The 18791-nt window shown below is 38.5% G+C and overlaps 2 protein-coding genes across 20 annotated transcripts in view; one reads left to right on the top strand and one right to left on the bottom strand.

Annotated features, from left to right (window-relative positions):
* The window catches only part of rg (A kinase anchor protein rugose), a 530630-nt gene that overhangs the window by 420685 nt on the left and 91154 nt on the right, over nt 1-18791 (top strand). The window lies entirely within an intron of this gene.
* On the bottom strand, nt 1578-3176 carry LOC117992665 (protein mab-21). The gene has a single exon (XM_034980375.2). It carries the CDS (start codon nt 3091-3093, stop codon nt 1996-1998), a length of 1098 nt encoding a protein of 365 aa, XP_034836266.1. The 5' UTR covers nt 3094-3176; the 3' UTR covers nt 1578-1995.

Genomic DNA, 18791 nt, shown 5'->3' with positions numbered 1-18791 from the left:
TACCTTCGTTTTGTTTTGGTTATCGGTTTGACATTCGGGAGGAAGGACTCCGACATTTTATAATAATGTCTATGCTTTTGGAATAATATGGAAATAATCCTCGGTGTTCGTGTGAGCTTTGTATTTTGACTACCATTTAAAAGCTTTACAGTTTATACAAAACTAACTTACAAAACGAACTGCACACATTTCAAACTCCTATTTTACCCCCTTAGGGAATGTATTTTCAAAAATCCTTCCTTAGTGGATGTCTACGTCATAATTAATCTATCTGTATGCAAAATTTCAGCCTGATCCATGCATTAGATTGAGCTGTGCGTTGATAGCAGTATATCAGCTTTTCCTTTTATACATTGAATTTGGTAGTGGTACCTGCCTACTGTATAATATCTTATATAATATGTATTATCTATTAGTAGGTATATAATGCTATGTATAATAATGAATCGATAACATTACCTAGTGATGTGCATTATGCAGAAAAGTAGATAAAAAGAAAGTGTACAAAAGAAATTTATTCGCATTTTATCTTATCGGCATCATTTCGGCCATAGGCGCACACCTTACCACGACAGACTGAAACACTTTGGGTTACAAACTTTAGAATTTCGCCGGAAGTATTATCATTTAATATCTCTACATAGGATTATTCACTCCAAAATAGATTCTCCCGTATTGCTGTCGTTGATTAATATTAATTATAATGTCCGATTTAGAAACCCTAGAACTTTTGCCCTTAGTGTATATAAGAACAATACTTCCTTTTACAATCCCGTTGTCCGTATGTGTCGCCTGTATAATGATCTTTTCTCTAACCGTAATATTGACATTTTTAATAATAATTTGAACACATTTAAAAAACATATTAATCAACATTTTGCATCTTCTCCACTTTAAGTATATTTTTCATAGTTAATTTTCTTGTATTTCTTTTTTCTGTGTTTTTATAAATCAGTTAGTTAGTGCATATATTTATTTAAGAATTGTTGTGTACACATATTTAGGGTTACCGCTTAGATTTTAATCTATTGTTTTTTATTTTTATTTGGACCATTTGTAGCTGAAACCTGTTTTGTGTGCCTTTATAATAAAAATAAAAATAAAAATAAAAATAAAACAAAATCTAGGCTAAAATCTTTTAAAAAGTTGGTTAAATATTTTGCTCAGGAATAGGCCTACGCTGTAGACAGTCGGACTCTTGTGTGTTATTGTGGTGCGAATTTCGTAGTGAATCTCAATTAATCTAAAGTCTACGATATGATAAAATATAGGTGAACTAGGTACATCACTATCTCATAACGTGATTTTAGTGCCTTCAAAAATGTACGTTACAAAACTAAATAGGTACAACTCTTTCGTGAGTTTTTTTTTATTCCTTGCTAAATTTGTGAATTTATGAATATATTAAGTAAATATGCATTTAGATATAAGACCTAAAAAGTACTTATGTAGGTTCTAAAAAGGCTTCGATTATGAAGACGTTAAGATCTGACCAAAAATATTTTGCAAAAGATTGCAGCTGTGTAATTTTCATTATATCCTATTAGTTTATCAGAAGTATAATAAAAAGAATAGCATAGGTTTCAAATTGTTTATTATTATAATATATTTAGATTATACACCTACTTTAAAAGTTTCAGTCAAATAAATACACGAACTTTCGCTTAAGTTTTTTTTTCGTCAAAATAAATATCACTAAAATTGTACAACAATTACATAAGTAAGCTATTTACATTATATCACAAATAATATGAAAGGACCTAGTGTGTTAGTAGTATCACGTCTACTTACAGTCTGTCCGATCCTTATGGAATATTCGACTCGAACTAGGTATGATTTCGAAAAAAAGTCACTTTTAAAAGACCTACCGCACACGCTTTTCTTATTAGAAACGCACATTATCTAATCCGATTAAACGACTAATATGACTTGGGGATTAACTTAGCGGTACATCACTAGTTCACTCACTTCACAAGCTATCTTCTACTCTAGAGTTCACAGCTTTTCGAAAGCTCGCGAATTTGTAAGCATTTCTCTTGTCAACCGCCACACTTGCTTTGCAGCGTTTTCCATAGCCGTTGGAGACTTTCCTTTGAACAAATCCACGTGGGGGAGGAAATAGTGTGGACACCTGCGGCATTGAAGCGAAGAGATCAATTGGAGGAATATTCCATTTATCCTGTCGCCTATAGCACCCTCGTCCCACTCGTGTTCTCGAGGATGCTTCTCACACTCGTACAATAATAGCGTCTTCATGTGATAACAAGTCACCGGGTTCCCCGGCAAATCTAAATGTCTGTCTCTAATCGTTTTGAGGATACTCAAGCACTTTTTCCGGCACCCGCCTTGGAGTAAACGGTTCTCAGCCTCGAAGAAACTTAGCACCCACGCGTCTCCTTCCATAGCAGAGTTCTTCCCTTGCAACGTTAAACACTCCTTTGAAAGCAAGTCGAAACCTTCAGTTTTCACTTCAGCCACGATATTGGGGTGCGGCCACGGAATTGTGGGTAGAGGCCAGTGCGCAGCTGACCTGGGCCATAATCCGGCGCATTTGAAAGCTGGAGTGATTTGCACAATGTAACGTTCGCGGATACGCAGTTTCACTTCTGTAGTTTCAGCGATCATCTTCACACAATCTCGGTATGAGCACTTGTCACACGCTTGGGCGACTAATGTTTGAAATCGGGATCGTATTTTCCTCGCGGATAAGTATCCTGAAGCTGTAATGAATTCCACCCATAAGGACATGGATCGCTTTCTGCCGTCGCTGAGTTTCAACACGGCACAGCCCGGTAAGGATCCGTCGTCGACAAAATTCAGCACACCCATTTGGTTTAAATAGATGATGATTTCAAACTCATGAGGTGACACGACCTCCAAACCATCGAAGCGTCCATTGTAATCCGTCAAGGAGGATATAAACCTCGGTTCTTGCAACTCCACTTCTTTTAGCACATCCTGGACTATCCTGCATACTTCGTGGATAGTTTTGGCGATCTGTGCCTTCCTGTTGGCGACTCGTTCGTTGTAGTACTTGTTCATCTGGTACACTAGTTTAGATTGGGCCGCCATCATTTCAGGTGGCACGAGCATGGTGGCGGGGTGCCTTCACCTTCGCATGGTCCGGCGGCGCTACACGCAAGCGCACGGTACGCTGACGTTTTGAGACTGAGCCTTTTCGAGCTACCGTGTGGTGATGGACGGTATACGCCCATAGGGAAGGAATCCTTGTGTAACGAATGGACGGAGTGCTCCGTTTCTCACTCGCACGCGGAGCTTTGTTATTTTGTTGGAAAGGGGCAGCGATATTTTGTGTGCAGCTGGCTGTGTATACTCGTTGGCAACGGTATTGATCGGTCGTAGGCCCCGCCTTGCGTAGACACTCGTAGCTGTAGGTATTCTATGCGAGGCGAAGTGAGGTGAAGTAATTACATGATCGGTTTAGAACGATCCTCGTTAATTCGGTAGCCCAACGAGCCCGACACTATTAATTGCAACATCTTCGTCGTGCTTTTTTTTCTCATGTTTTTTTAATTATGACGGCTAATTTGATTCGATGCTGCTGTAATTTTTGATATCAGATGGTTTGTTGTGTAGGTTATTTATTGTAGTTTTATCCATATTTAGATGACTCTGTCACGCTGGCTGAGGAATGCTGTAGGTACGTTTGTATACGTTATGCATGGCATGATATAGGTACCTAGGCAGGTACCTAATTACCTACTTACCTACCTAGAAATCGTATATTTAACTAGCTTATGCCCGCGACTTCGTCCGCGTGGACTACAAAATTTAAAACCCCTATTTAACCCCCTTAGGAGTTGAATTTTCAAAAATCCTTTCTTAGCGGATGCCTTCGTCATAATAGCTATCTGCATGCCAAATTTCAGCCCGATCCGTCCAGTAGTTTGAGCTGTGCGTTGATAGATCAGTCAGTCAGTCAGTCAGTCAGTCACTTTTTCCTTTTATATATATAGATTAACTCCATACCTACGTAGCTACCTAGATGGTTGTTACTTTATTTAAGTTAGGTAAGTAGGTAGGTAGGTAACTAGCTTCATCAAATAATATGTAGGTACCATTTCTGTCTATCATTAAATGCTATTTCCCCGCCTCTGGGACAGAGGGCAGACATTTATTCACTGTTCTCCACGCTGATGTATCGGATGCCAATCTTTTTGCCTTAAAATAATACCTATCTAGTCTAGTAGGTACCTACTCCGCCAAGTTCGTTTTGGCCGTTTACCATTTCTATTACTTACCCTATTAAAATTCTGTGGTTACTTACCTATGTTACTTTTTATAACGTCGATCTAATCTGTGTACGCCACGGTCGGTGGACACAGCAAAAGCATGGTAGAGAAGTCTGTATCGACCGTGACGTGTGATATCAAGTTGAACGTCAAATGTTAAAACTTGGCTGATAAGTACCAGCTTCATTAACTAACTTTTTATCTATAAGATGTCACCTAAAAACTGTAATCTTCAGACTTTTGTTAGATAGGTAGACGGTTTATGAAAAGCTGTCATGATATACCTAATCATATCACAACTAACAACTATCAGTATAGGTAGACCAGAAACTCATGAAATGAAATTCCTAAGTTAGCAACACTGTACACTGTGAATCTAAATATATAAGTAAAAAGAAAAGGTGACTGACTGACTGACTGATCTATCAACGCACAGCTCTAACTACCTATGCACGGATCTGGCTGAAATTTGGCATGCAGAGAGCTATTATGATTAAGGCATCCGATCAGAGAGGATTTTTGAAAATTTGACCCCTAAGAGGGTGAAATAGGGGTTTGAAATTTGTGTGGACCACGCGGACAAAGTCGCGAGCATAAGCTAGTATCATAATATGTAGGTAGTAGGTGCCTTAAATTACCTCAATATTCACCTCAGAGTACGCACTAGATATATACATAGGATATTCACAGAGTACAGTGTTGCTAATTTTGGAATTTCATTTCCGTGTTTTTCATGAGATTCTAGTCTACCTACTTACCTATGTATTTTATCGTCGTCGGTTAAACCGGCAAAGGCCCATTGCTGGACATAGGGGAGATGTGCCCAAAGTGGACATAGCAGGCAAAGCGGTCACCCGTAATTTTTCGGTTATTTGAAATAATACCGCGACTTCGCCTCTTTAGTCGCATTAGTAATCCCCTGTCCCACGCTGGGCAGTAATTCGATAGTGGTGGGAACGATAGTGTGGATATAGTGACGAAAATATATTTTTTACCTGTTTTGTTAAAAAAATGAAAGGTATGTTCATTCTGTTTTGATCATAACTCTTTATATTTAAATCCTTTTTATCATACGTGTAATGTCTCTTATCTATTTGGCTTGATTAGTGCAAAATTTGCTCAAACATAAATGAAGAAAAGTGTGACTAGTTGAATTTTTTAACAAAATGGCAAAATTGGGCAAAGCGGCCCGGGCAAAGCGGCCAACTGACTGCTTTGCCTGATATACGTGGATCTAATAAATTTATCAAACGTAAAATAATATCCCGCACACTACCTACTCTAAGAAGACACATAATGACAGAATCTTCAAAAAAGTAGCTTGGAAGATATAATAAAGCCGTTTTTACTCCATAGTAAGAAAAAGAACTTTTGGGGTAGGTACGTATTTCATAATTTATAAAATCGATACCAATTTTTTTGGATAATCATAATGTTCTTTTATATTTTTGGGTATTTATACTATAAGTCATGCATATTAAATTTAGAAAACAAGCATAAATAAACAGTAATTTGAGGCTGACCACATTGCCCTAACCTCCATGGCCGCTTTAGGCGGCCACTCGGGCAAACCGGTTTTTAAAGTTACCGTAATTTAGACATTTAAGTATATATTTATATTTATATGTCATCATCATCATCATCATCAGCCTGTGGACGTCCACTGTTAGACATAGGCCTTCCCTAAAGAGCGCCACCACACCCGGTCCTCAGCCTTCCTCATCCAGCCACTTCCCGCCAGCCTCTTTATATCGTCGGTCCATCGTGCTGGAGGGCGCCCCACACTACGCTTGCTTAAACGCGGTCTCCACTCAAGGACTTTCCGGCTCCAACGGCTATATTTATATGTGCAGGAATTAAAATTTCAAATATCATTAATTCAATAAACTCTCTTCCCAGCAGTATAAAATTCTTTTGGAAAATCAATCGTTTGATAGGTTTTTTAAACTCAAAGTTAAGGTGTCCACTTTGGGCACACCTCCCTTTTGTACTTAGGTCCCTTACAAGGATTGTAACAGAACACGGTCTTATGTCAATTAGGTAGGTATGTCTGGCAGTTCCCAGCGACTCACTTGAGATTGACTGTTCATCTAATCGGGGGATCTTCGAACATCGCTTTTGGACCCGTTGGGAATAGGTTTATACCTATACCTACTGCTGGCCTATACAGGCTGGGAAAAATAATCATCATGATCAACCCATCGCTAGCTCACTATCAAACACGGGTTTCCTCTCAGAATGAGTAGGAGATTGGCCATAATCAACCACGCCGCGCTGACTAAGTGCAGATTTGCAGACTTCACACACCTTTGAAAACATTATGGAGAACTCTGAAGTCTGTGAGGCATGTAGGTTTTCTCACCATCTATTCCTTCACCGTTAAAGCACGTGATAGGTAGGTACTTAACGATAAGCATTTGTCGCATCGCAAAGAACTATATCCAGGATAATTTCAGTCTAAACCGATTAAAGAATCTTATATTATAAGTTACGTGTGTCAATTTCCCAAACGACGGTCCCATAATGATGCCCTCTGATTAGCGAAATATTTTGTTTTGGTATCGAATCTAACTGTACCTAGTAATTTTCTGGTTCGGAACAAGTCGCGTCGTTTCTATCGAGACAAGAACTTAAAAGGAAGTCTAGTATACCATGTATTGACAAAAGCATCTAGGCGCGTATCCCGTTCTATACAAAGTTAGGCAGGCGACTCCCGGTATAGGAATTCCTATTTCGGTCTAAATTGATGGCGGGCCGCGTCGTGATGGATGGTTGCACGCCGCTTGATTTACGCGACGTCTCCGCGCGATTCATGGGACCCTGGTACCTGGAAGCTGGGAGACATGCCACCAAATTTAGACTCGTTCTTTTACCCTATTTTATTTACGTCGGCTGGAGCCAGATTTCTCTTATTGGAAAGAGAAACTGACAGGGTATCCTACCTACCTACTTTGAATTGAAATTGAATCTTGGTCGAGTACATTTCCTTACTGAAAATAGTCAGAGGTCCTTCCACTTTCTCATCTAAAGACACCCTTAGAGTTTTCAAGTCATTCTTTACACCGCCATATATACCTACAAACTCGTACCTACAACTCTGGTCTTCCATATCTAATTCCATTGCACCGGTTCTCTGACTTAAGTACCTATCTAGTGTGTAGGGGATATTTTACTCAGAAACTGGTTGGTGCCTAGTCCTATTTTTCAATGATTTGTAAACTAATGGTACCTATCTACTTAATACCAAGTGTTTAGGCATCCCATCCCCCACAAACTTTCTTTTGCTATTGTAAAATTTTCAAGATTATATCCATTAATTTGTTCTTAAGCATTTGATTGCAATTTTCTTTTGCAAAATAACATTATTTTTAAGAACATCATCAAATTATTATGATTGGCGAGAAGGTAAAAAAGCTTCCATATTTTTCCTTTCACCACCACCCGTCGGCGCAGGCGCGACGTGTTCAAAATGGCGGCCGCAAGCCACCGCCCACTTCCGCCGGATGTCCGCACCCGCCCCGAGAAGCCTACCCTTTGATATTAATGCCTTGAAACGGGAATTACTTTAACTATGTTCATAGATACCTACCTATAGAATCTGATAATACTAAATGGATTGGGATGTTTAGATCTGCACTGTTACAAATTTTTGATTGGTAGGGCCTACTTCTTTTTTTTAATCAAAGTTTATTTTTCTTTATCTAAACAGGTAGGTACCTATAACTTTCTCTGGTTAGTAGTAGGTGTTGTATGAGTAGATATTACCTATCTAGCGTCTACTTCAGTTTATTAATTATTATTATTTTAATAGAACCAAAAAAAAGAAAAAAGATCTAATACCTATACCTACCTAGACTTCTACCTTTGACAAATAAATACCAGAGTGAACTGTGGACAGTGCTTTCTAAATCCTGATAGAACACCTACTTAGTCTAATTATAGACAGTTGTAGGTAGGTGGAATAGATAAAACCTAATAATTCAGTTAAGTATTTTAAAATGCTCAATTCCCTATATTTTATTTCCTCACAATCTGTCTACAGCTACTTAAATGTCCATTAGCAATAAAACTTGCAGAAGTCAGCTTTCATTGTCATCTCAATATGATCAATATCAATTTCCGCAACTTGTTGCAATCGTCTTGATGCGAGTATAGCTATTTACACAGTGCAAGTGAAGCTGACGTGTGCAACTTTCGCTGCAAGTAGACACTCAGCTAAATAAAATTAAACAGAATATTAGAAGCAGGTATGTAATTGTAAAGTAAGTTAAGGATACTCATTTGCTATTCTATCACAACTATCACAACTAACATTATCAAAAGAAGTTTAGCTCTTCGGAACATGTTAGCATTCACCCGATTGAAAATGTTCAAACGAATTTATCTCATCAACTTATCTATACAACATCCATACAATTATTGTATGAATAAGGCACAGTAAAGTATATCTACACACATCACACACGTCTAGACGGTCATTAAAACGTTCATCGCGACAAAACTATTAAAATCACGTCTCCTAAACATGTGACTCTTAAATTTTAAGAGCTTATTAATTTACGAGCAATAATCCGGTACACAGCGTTCGCCCATTATTAATACCAAAACTACTAAACTGTTTTGTAATGTCACTTATGATATTACGACACTAGTGCGATAAAAAGATGAAAAAGTGAAATTTCACCCGGCAACGCCTCGTTTTGTTGATACGGGAATGACAGAGCGTGTTGTAAAAGGAGTACGCGGTATATTTATGGTGTATTGAATTTGCTATCGTGTTGTATGAAAGATGGGTCCGGAGGAACATCTGTCTTCCCCCACCGCTGCCGGACGACTGACAGCGTTCCCACCCTTTTCATTTGGAGTAGGGATAAGCCCCTCCCACTTACACAAATTACTCCAACTCCCATTGGACTTAACTCTTGATTTTCCTCCCAAGAAAACTTCGACTCTAGCATTGAGCTCATAAAATCCATTTTCTCGATTTTCATTGTATCAATGCACTTATTAGGCTTGGTGCGACACGTAATTTTTTTTACAATAATTATTTTCTTGCAATGCAAAGATATTTCGGTGTGCCGTACGATAATTGGATTCAGCCGTACAATGGACAACGCACGTTTTCATTGAAAATTATGAAGGCGAATTTGGGCTTTAATATTTTCGTCGTAGGGGTGAAAATTGGGTTTATTTGATTGGCTTCGATGCATTTTTAAGGGGGTTATACGTGGATTGAGTCGTCCTGTCTCGTGTAATTATTATAAAGATTCGAGATAAGAGCTGCGCGTCTTTGTTTGGGGATCTTTTTGTTCGCATTGTGCCGGAGCGGTGCGTTTGAGCGCTTATACGAAACATTTAAATGGTACAACGTGCGTCGATATAGTTATAAAGGGTATGGAAGAGGTATGAGCGGAAATATTTTCGGCCGGCTTTATACATTGTGAGGTTTTTTGACTGACACTGCCAGCGATTTTTTAATTTACCGAACCGTTTACCCACTCTTTCTTCTTCCTGCGTCGCTCCCTCAATTTTGAGGATCGTGGCTCCCCTTTGATATAAACTTTGCTACCATGTTTTTCCATTTTCTTCTGTTTCTCGTTGATGGATTGCATCGCAGATAGGTGTGTCGACCGCCTCTTTTATTTGGTCTGACCAACGCGACGTCTCGGGCTACATCCGCGGGGTCTCTTTCCTTCGATCTTCCCAGTGACCATGAGTTTTTCAATATTGCTGGCGTCTTTACCTACTAAGTAGTTAGTGGGTTATAAAACTTACCGAAGTTTCCTAACTCTGGCAAAATATTTGCACTTTACTTGTACTTACCTGCCTACTTACCTACTGTGTCAACCCTTGCAGCAAGTCAACTTCTGCAGTTGCATACAACTTGCAGAAATTGACATTGACATTGACAATGACCGTTGACTTCTGCAAGTTTTATTGTTCGATGGACACAGCATTATGACTTAACAAGAGTTCCGGCAATAGGTACCTACCTATTGTAGCCTAATTCTAGGTACCTAGGTAGGTATAGGTAGATATATGAAAAAACTGGTCAAATGCGAATCGGGTTCGCATATGAAGGGTTTTGTACCTTCCATCGTACAAGAAATAACACTATTGAATTTTTTTTGTGAAGTAGGTAAGTAGATACGACAAATTTACGAGTTTCGAATTTATCTCTTTATCTAGGTACTTTTTTTTTATATTATTACAATAAAACTTAAAGCTAGCCTTATCTAATTACTATATACCTACTTAAATCATGACCGCGTGGAATGGTGCCAAGAATACTGGCTGCATTTCCGCGCTGGACAGCCAGGCTGATCCGTTGCGCAAAAAATGAGCCAGCCCTTCTGTCACCAGATGAGGCTATTAATCGCGGTGAAATATCTTTATCTAGATATATTACCTAATTGTGCTCCTACCTATCTGCATTTACTATAGGTACCTACCTACCAAGTTTCATTATTCTAGAATCCAGGTTAACGGGAATTAGGTACGTACCCCCTAAGGTACACGTTGGTTGGTTGGTACAAGGTTGACAGACACGACAGACGAACAAACTGACAACGAAGTGATCCTATAAGTATAGGTAAGGGTTATTTTTTATCTGGAGATACGGAACCCTAAAAAGAAGTAAAACAAAATACTTCGCCTATTCGTCGTATTCCGGAAACGCGGTCGCCGCTGGCGCCGCCGCCGCCGCACTAATCTCGTCCACATGCTGCTGCGAGCTGCGACCAAAACACACGTGTGTCGAATTAACTCATTTCTTTATACTGAGACAAGCCGACCGATTTATGCCGAAATTAGCTAATGTTATGAATATGAAAGCATTCCGAACCAGTGGTAGATGCATTTGACAATTCAAAAGTAGGTAGGTAGGTACTTACTTGTAAAAGTTTAATTGAATAAAAAAAAATTTTTATTGTGCTTTATTTTGCTGCTTTTACTTTAATAATATACAATCTCTGTACCCGTAGTACAAGATTTTACGTCTCACCAAACCAAACCAAATTCGAGAGTCGAAATACTTCCGCGTTACAGTAAACTGGATCTTAAGTGCCTTGTTATAAAGCTCAAGTTTGTCTACACTTCTACAGCCAGCGCTCCAAGCGGAAACATTGCGAAATTAAAATCAGTGGCATTGAATATTTGACTTCAATTCAAGGCTGATTAGGTCCATTTTACTGTAACGCGGAAGTATTTCGACTCTCGAATTTGTTTTGGTTTGGTGAGACGTAAAATCTTGTACTACGGGTACAGATAGGTAAACTTATTTGTTAGTCTTAGGGCCGGTTGTTTCAAACCATTGGTCTTCGTAAGATACGTTCGTTAAAATTTAACAGACGTAGACGAACTTTAACATCTGTTAATTTACGTGCGTTGCTTCATTGTACAAAAAACTGTTCGTCATTGTTATTTTGGTTGCGAAACTAACCCTAAAAATTAACTTACTTCTCCGTATCCTTTTTTTATTTCATTTTAAGTATATTAAATTATATACATAGTTATTAATATTGCTACTTCGCATTTTAAACACTTTTTCTTTCTTACAAATTCTCTTTCATCTTCAAAAAAACTACCATTGAAAGCTTTGAATTAAATTAATTCCATTATAATTTGTAAATAAAATATTCCGTTTGTAAGAAGTATGAAGTTACGAACTGATTTGACGATCACCAATGGCGCCAGCACTGGTTAACGTAAACGTAATTTTTTAACGAACGTTAGCGCTAATAGATGCTGAATCAACGCTTTTTCTTTACTTACGTTCGTTAGCGCCATATTTAAAGGTTACGTGTCCGTCAAAGTTTGTTGAAACAACCGGCCCTAGTATGCCTGACTAGTTTTGAACTTGTCCGGGGTCCTTTTACAATGGGCCTTTGCTCGCGACGCAGCGCCAAGTGGAAAAGGTGAAGTGCAGTCGCCTTGGCCCATATGGCATAAACCCTACGATTTGATGACCCTACGATTAGTTTGGGGACCTGCTTAATAGGTAGGTATACCTATAAAATAAAATAAAATAAAAATCTTTTTTATTCGTATAAACTTTTACAAGTAAGTTAAGTAAAACGTTTACTTTTCCTACCGAGAAGAACCAGCAAGAAACTCGGCGTAATAGTATTTGCAGTCTTGTGCGTTGCTGGAACGAGCTGCAGGTCAAATCCACGCTCTTTTATCATTTAGATAATCTATAGGTAGATACACCTTCATTAGCTGATACAACAGATTCGTGAATAAAATCGTATTACCAAAATTTTTGGACATAGTAGTAGAACTGAAGGGAGAAGATCTATTAAATTGTTCGCACAGAGTCTATAAGTACTCTGTGCGATTTAATAGATCTTCTACCTACAGTCACGTGTGAACGGAGCCTCAGTGAAACAATTCACTTGTTCTCAATCGGATCGGTATAGAACCGGTAGCGATCTCTTATCTAGGAACAGCGGTGCTTAATCTCGGTGTAATCTCGCTCAGAGCGTAACCCGTGAGGCGCAGTTATCTGTGACTGCTTGTAGGAGGAACGTTAACGCGTGGGACGGTGACAATAATTGCTTGTTTATTTATTACTTGCCGATGAAAGCCGATGACAATTCCTTGGTTCGTTTGTTGTTGTGATAAGATTAGGTACGGCTATCGATTAGGATAAAATAGCTAAGAAATAGGTGATGGATAGTTTTTAATATCCATGATAGCTTATTGATTAAGACGTTGACCTTCTGTTCGGGAGGTCGAGGGTTTGATCCACGATGCTCATCCCCCCCACCCCCCCCCCCTCCTCGCGTTGCCGTGCTCGCGCGATGACGAGTGTCCAATTATAGGTATCTGAAATCGCGGGTATCAATCTGATGCCCGCGACTTCGTACGCGTGTATTTAGGTTTTTAAAAATCCTGTGGGAACTCCTTAATTTTCCGGGATAAAAAGTAGAATGTCCTTCCCCGGGTTGCAAGCTACCTCTGTACCAAATTTCATGAAAATCGGTTGAACGGTTGAGCCGTGAAAAGCTGGCAGACAGACAGACAGACTCTTTCGCATTTATAATATTAGTATGGATACGGACATGACAGGTCTCGTAACTCCTGCGCATCCTTCATCCTGCGCGTAAATCTTAGCTTGCGGTTTCGTTAATGGCCAGTTGTCATACTAATCTCGCATCTGCATGAGTAAAAGTTGTTCTTCCTACCTCTAAGATAAGTTATCTGACATTTTAGCAGCCATTTTGGGCAATTTTATGGGTATTTAAGATTTATTAGACAATATTTCACATCTCTCGACTTTACAGAGGAAACTGTTGATCCGTGTTAATCCCGACATGACTGGTCTCGTAACTCCTCGCGCATGCTTCATCCTGGGTGTAAATCTTAGCTTGCGGTCTTAACGCGACATTAAGGTTAACTTTGGTTTTCTTATTGAAACTTTAAAAAAAATTAGGTACTAGTTGATGCCTGTGACTTCGTCTGCGTGGGTTTAAGTTTTTTAAATATTCCGTGGGAACTTTGATATTTCTAGATATAAAGTCGCCTATGTCAATTTCCGGGACACAAGCTCTGTATCAAATTTCATGTAAATCATTCAGGTATCTACATCAATCAGTCAGTCATTCAGTTTTTCCTTTTATACATTCAAAAAAATATAAGATTACATGCTACTGTTCTATTTTTCATACCATCTCACAGCATCATCACTATCCACTATTTTCTCCCAGTAAATCAAAAAGTTCGCGCGGGATCAAAGAATCCCCACAGCATTTTAAAAAAAAGTTGAATTCACGCGGACAAAGTTCCGGGCATCATCTAGCGCAACTTAGTACCTACTATTGAAATAAATATGATATTAATTATAGAACTTTTATGGAAATCGAGCGGCACAGATCGGCGCGGGAGCGAGGGGAAAAATTTCTTCTCCAGAAATACTTACGCGGAGATGCGATGACAGCCAATTTATGAACCATTCGCTGTGACAAACTGTCGTGAGGACCCGGAGACCTACTACGAGCCCAATCGTTTACGAAATTCGAGTTTTTATTAAATAACTCATACTAAGTACCTAAATCATTTTCGTATTCATCGTTTTACTTAAGTATCTCAAGAAAGACGTTTATTACCTTTTGTGACTTAGGTAAAGAAAACTTTAAGTTAATCCATGAAAAGGGAAGACAACAAAACATTTTTCCCATGGTATAATGTTTTGTTGTAGGTAGGTAGGTACATTTGTTTATTGAGCTCTTTTAATGTGAAAATGTGTTAATTTTTTTTTATCTGGTTTTGGACAAAATTTACTGTAACTTACGCTTAAACTAGCGGCACGCTATGATGGCCGGTTTGACGTTTGTCCGCTCATGAAGTTCCGTATTAATTGATAACGACTTTGAAGGAAATAATTGTATTACTTTATTGACGATAGTGATGTGCAGAGATTCATAAATTTTATCGAATGTAGTTTTAGGTTTAGGACTCAAAATTTATTTATTAAATTGATTTCTTAAATGTATACAAGTGTAGAAAAATCAGTTTGCACCATTTAAGGGGTGAATGTACTTGTGAATATGAACAATTTTCACTATGTGGACAAACCTCTGAAATCGCAAAAAAATATCAATAAATTTTTAAAAATGGAATCTAATACGATCGTCACATAGGATCGCTGGCTAGCACAACTACTACCTCCGGCAAACTCGCGTCAATGCTCAATGCAAAACAAAGCAGTTTCGAATTGACGTTGCTTCGAAAAGTATAAACTGTCAGTGCAATGCGATTGTGATATAGTTTTGACCTGGCTTTGGATTTCAAATATTGATACTGCATTACTGTTGACCCTTGCTCGTTAATTTGGACTCTGTTCAAGCCCTTTGTTGTGGATTTCGTCGATATGACCGAACGTACGCAGAGAACTGTTCTAAATAGTCAGACACGTGAGTTCCTAATACGCCTTCGTAACTATTTCGATCGTGAAGCTCAAAATGGAGGGCCAATTTTACCTATAACGTCAGTGGTTGAACGCGTAGCTGATGCGCTTAATATTGGACAACGAACTGTTAGACGGATAACTAAAAAAAAATATGGCGAGACTGGCACAGAAGAAAATAAACTTCACACACCAAAAAAGAGAAAACGAGCAAAACCAGTCGTAGGCATCGATAGCTTTGATGCCGATGCTATCCGAAGACATGTTTACGGCTACTATTTACAGAAGGAGTATCCAACAAGAAAAAAGTTGGTGCATTCACTGAAGGAAGCTGGATTATTCTTCGGTGGGGAAAGTTCTTTAACGAAGATTTTGAAGACCATTGGATTTCGATACAAAAAATGTAACAAACGCAAAATATTGATGGAAAGATTTGATATAGCGATGGCAAGGTATACTTTTTTACGGCAAGTGAAAGAAATCAAAAATTGGCAAAATGTTGTGTTCTTGGATGAAACATGGCTTAATGCTAACCATACTGTAGGCCGTTCTTGGAACGATGACACAGCAGCATCTACTTCCAAAGTTCCTGTAGGAAAAGGATCGCGACTTATAATTTGTCACGCCGGAACCATCAACGGGTTTGTCGAAGGTTCTCTCATGGCTTTTGCGTCAAAAACCACTGGAGACTATCATGAAGACATGAATGGAGAAAAGTTTACTGAATGGTTTACCTCAATGTTGTGTAGCCTCCCTGAACCATCTATTATAATTATGGACAACGCCCCATACCACTCGATGCAAATTGACAAGCCACCTGCCCAATCCCAAAAGAAAGCTGATATCGTCGCATGGCTTCGTAAAAATGGCGTAGATGCAAACATGAATATGTTAAAAGCGGAATTAGTACGTCTTTTAAAAGAAAACAAACCAACCAAGATCCGATACGTCATTGACGAAATAGCATTAGAACATGGGCACAGAGTTATACGGTTACCGCCTTACCATTGTGAGTATAATGCGATTGAGTTGGTGTGGGCTCAAATTAAGGGATATGCTGCAAGACACAATACAGAACCCCCATTTACCACAAAAAAAATGCTAAAATTATTAGAAGAAGCTTGTGAACATGTGACTAAAGGAGACTGGGAAAAGGTTGTGAATAGAACTGTTAAATTAATAAGGGAAGATTATGAAAGAGATGTGAAAATAGATAATATTATAGAAAACGAACATATAATTATTAATGTATGTGATGATAGCAGTGACGACAGTGAAAATAGTAGTATGGACGAATCTGATTAATTATGGCCTTTTGTGGCACCTTTTTCGGTATCTTTTGTATTCATATGTTTCTTGTGTGCATATAAAGTATGTATATTCATTTTCGTTCAAATATTCAGTTCGTTCAAATAAATTAAATAAACATATACATTTTTGTTTTATTAAACCTATTTAATCAGGTACAAAAACAAAACTTAATTGTTTTTTGTTCGAGAATAAATTGACATTCCACATCACTATTGTAATGTGTCAAACCGGCCATCATAGCGTGCCGCTAGTTGTAGTAATCATAGAACTAACACGAGTTTATTCGTTGCGCGCGTCACAAAGTCTTGGTTTAATCATTCAATTCTATTAGATTAACATACAAAATATTTGAGCCCGTGTAACTGTCAAACTACTTGCAGACATAGATATTTGTTTCCGGAACATGTCTGCAAAACAATTAATGCTAAAAAGAGTGATTAATATTTAAATGAGAACTAAACTTACTATACTTATCTATCTTTTTAGTATGCGGAGCGCGCTTGGGAAACTTTAATTCGAATCGAACCAAGATATTATATTATTGCAAGACTAGCTTATGCTCGCGACTTTGTCCGCGTGGACTACACAAATCTCAAATTTCTATTTCACCCCTTTAGGGGTTGAATTTTCAAAAATCCTTTCTTAGCGGATGCCTACGTCACAATAGCTGCATGCAAAATTTCAGCCCGATCCGTGCATTTGTTTGGGCTGTGCAGTTTGCGTTGATAGATCAGTCAGTCAGTCAGTCACCTTTTCCTTTTATATATTTAGATACACTGCGAAAAAGAGATCCTCTTTGATAGGCAGTGTTACTTTCGTCCTTTCTGTGCAATCGACATTTCAGTGGGAATCACTAGTAGTAGATATGTTTAATCACTGAGGTGGTGGGTTCACGTCCCGGCCACGACGGTGATGTACGAGTATTTAATTAGGACTTCCTTTGACGCCGCGTCTCGCCAGTTTACTGAAATTAGTTTAAACGCATTTAATTATAGCTTGTTTTGTTTCACTCGACACGCGTATGAAATCTTTATTTTTATTATACCTATTGGGGCGTTGGAGTAGAATGCTGAACGCTGAGTATTAATATTACGGTGGAATTTTTGACTTAATCGTAATATAATCACCATCATCATCAACCTGTGGAGTTTGGACATAGGCCTTTCCTAAAGAGCGCCACCACACCCGGTCCTCAGCCTTCCTCATCCAGCCACATCCCGCCAGCCTCTTTATATTGTAATATAATACCACGGTTTATTTATATACACCATCATCATCTAAACTCATTGCCGGCCCATTACTGAGCAAAGGTCTCCTCTCAGAGTGAAAAAGGTTTAGACGTGGTTTAGACCCATAGTAAGTAGCTAGGTAGGTACATCACGCTGCCTAAGTGCCAATCGGCAGACTTGATACTTCACACACCTATGAGAACATTGTGAAAAACTCTCAGGCGTCCAGGTTTCCTCACGATGTTTAGATTCACCGTTATATTATAGCAGGTAATATTTAATAACGACCGACCACTCTGTCAAGAGTGAACGATTGAGAAGAAGAACTTATACCGACTGTGTGTTTTAGATTCGTGTACCGAGTGTTTCTCGTATGAAAATGAAATGCAAATGGCGTCGTTATTCCCACAAAACGTCGCGTTGTCTGCGGTTTCCTAGAGACCGTCGGCGGTATGTTACTCGCAAACATACAGGATACATCACAGAGGTCCCCACGGAGCTTCGTGGAAGCTTCGTCTGTTGCTATGACTCCCACGAGATCCGCCTGCCGTGAGAGTAATCCATACCGATATTATTTATGAATGCGAAAGTGTGTCTGTCTGTCTGCTACCTTTTCACGGCTCATCTGTTTAACCGATTTTGACGGTATTTGGCAAAAGTGTTCTTTGCACTTCGTTTTCTTTACGTAAAGCTTAATAAACTCGGTAATTGTAAAAATCATGTTAGAGATTTTCTATTTTTTTTTGTTATAGAAAATTTGTTATAGAAAAGGGGTAATCTTTTAGGATTGCTTGGATTTGCGGCTGGATTCTTTAACTATTTAATGATTTACTTATTATTATATATCTAGATATATTTTTTACATGAAACAAAAGACATTTATAAAATTCCAAATTGTAACTCTTGAACAAAGTCCCCATAATAATTCCTGTCACTAACAAACAGTTAACGAATAAACTGGCTATTATATTAATAAAAACTGTATCAACTAATGATTATAAAGATTCTACAAAAACTTTAATTGGCTGTTAGGAACGAAACACGGATGTATTGTAGTGTAAGAGACGGTTCCCTAATCTATGTTTTTTT

This window comes from Maniola hyperantus, chromosome 22 (genome assembly GCF_902806685.2).
Source record: "Maniola hyperantus chromosome 22, iAphHyp1.2, whole genome shotgun sequence".
NCBI classification, from domain to species: Eukaryota; Metazoa; Arthropoda; class Insecta; order Lepidoptera; family Nymphalidae; genus Maniola; species Maniola hyperantus.
The sequence above is the reverse complement of the archived record's forward strand: the minus strand, read 5'-3'. Positions and strand labels throughout refer to the sequence as shown.

Excerpts from the sequence above, each read along its gene's own strand:
- LOC117992665 (XM_034980375.2), bottom strand. The coding sequence starts at position 3,093 with ATGCTCGTGCCACCTGAAATGATGGCGGCCCAATCTAAACTAGTGTAC.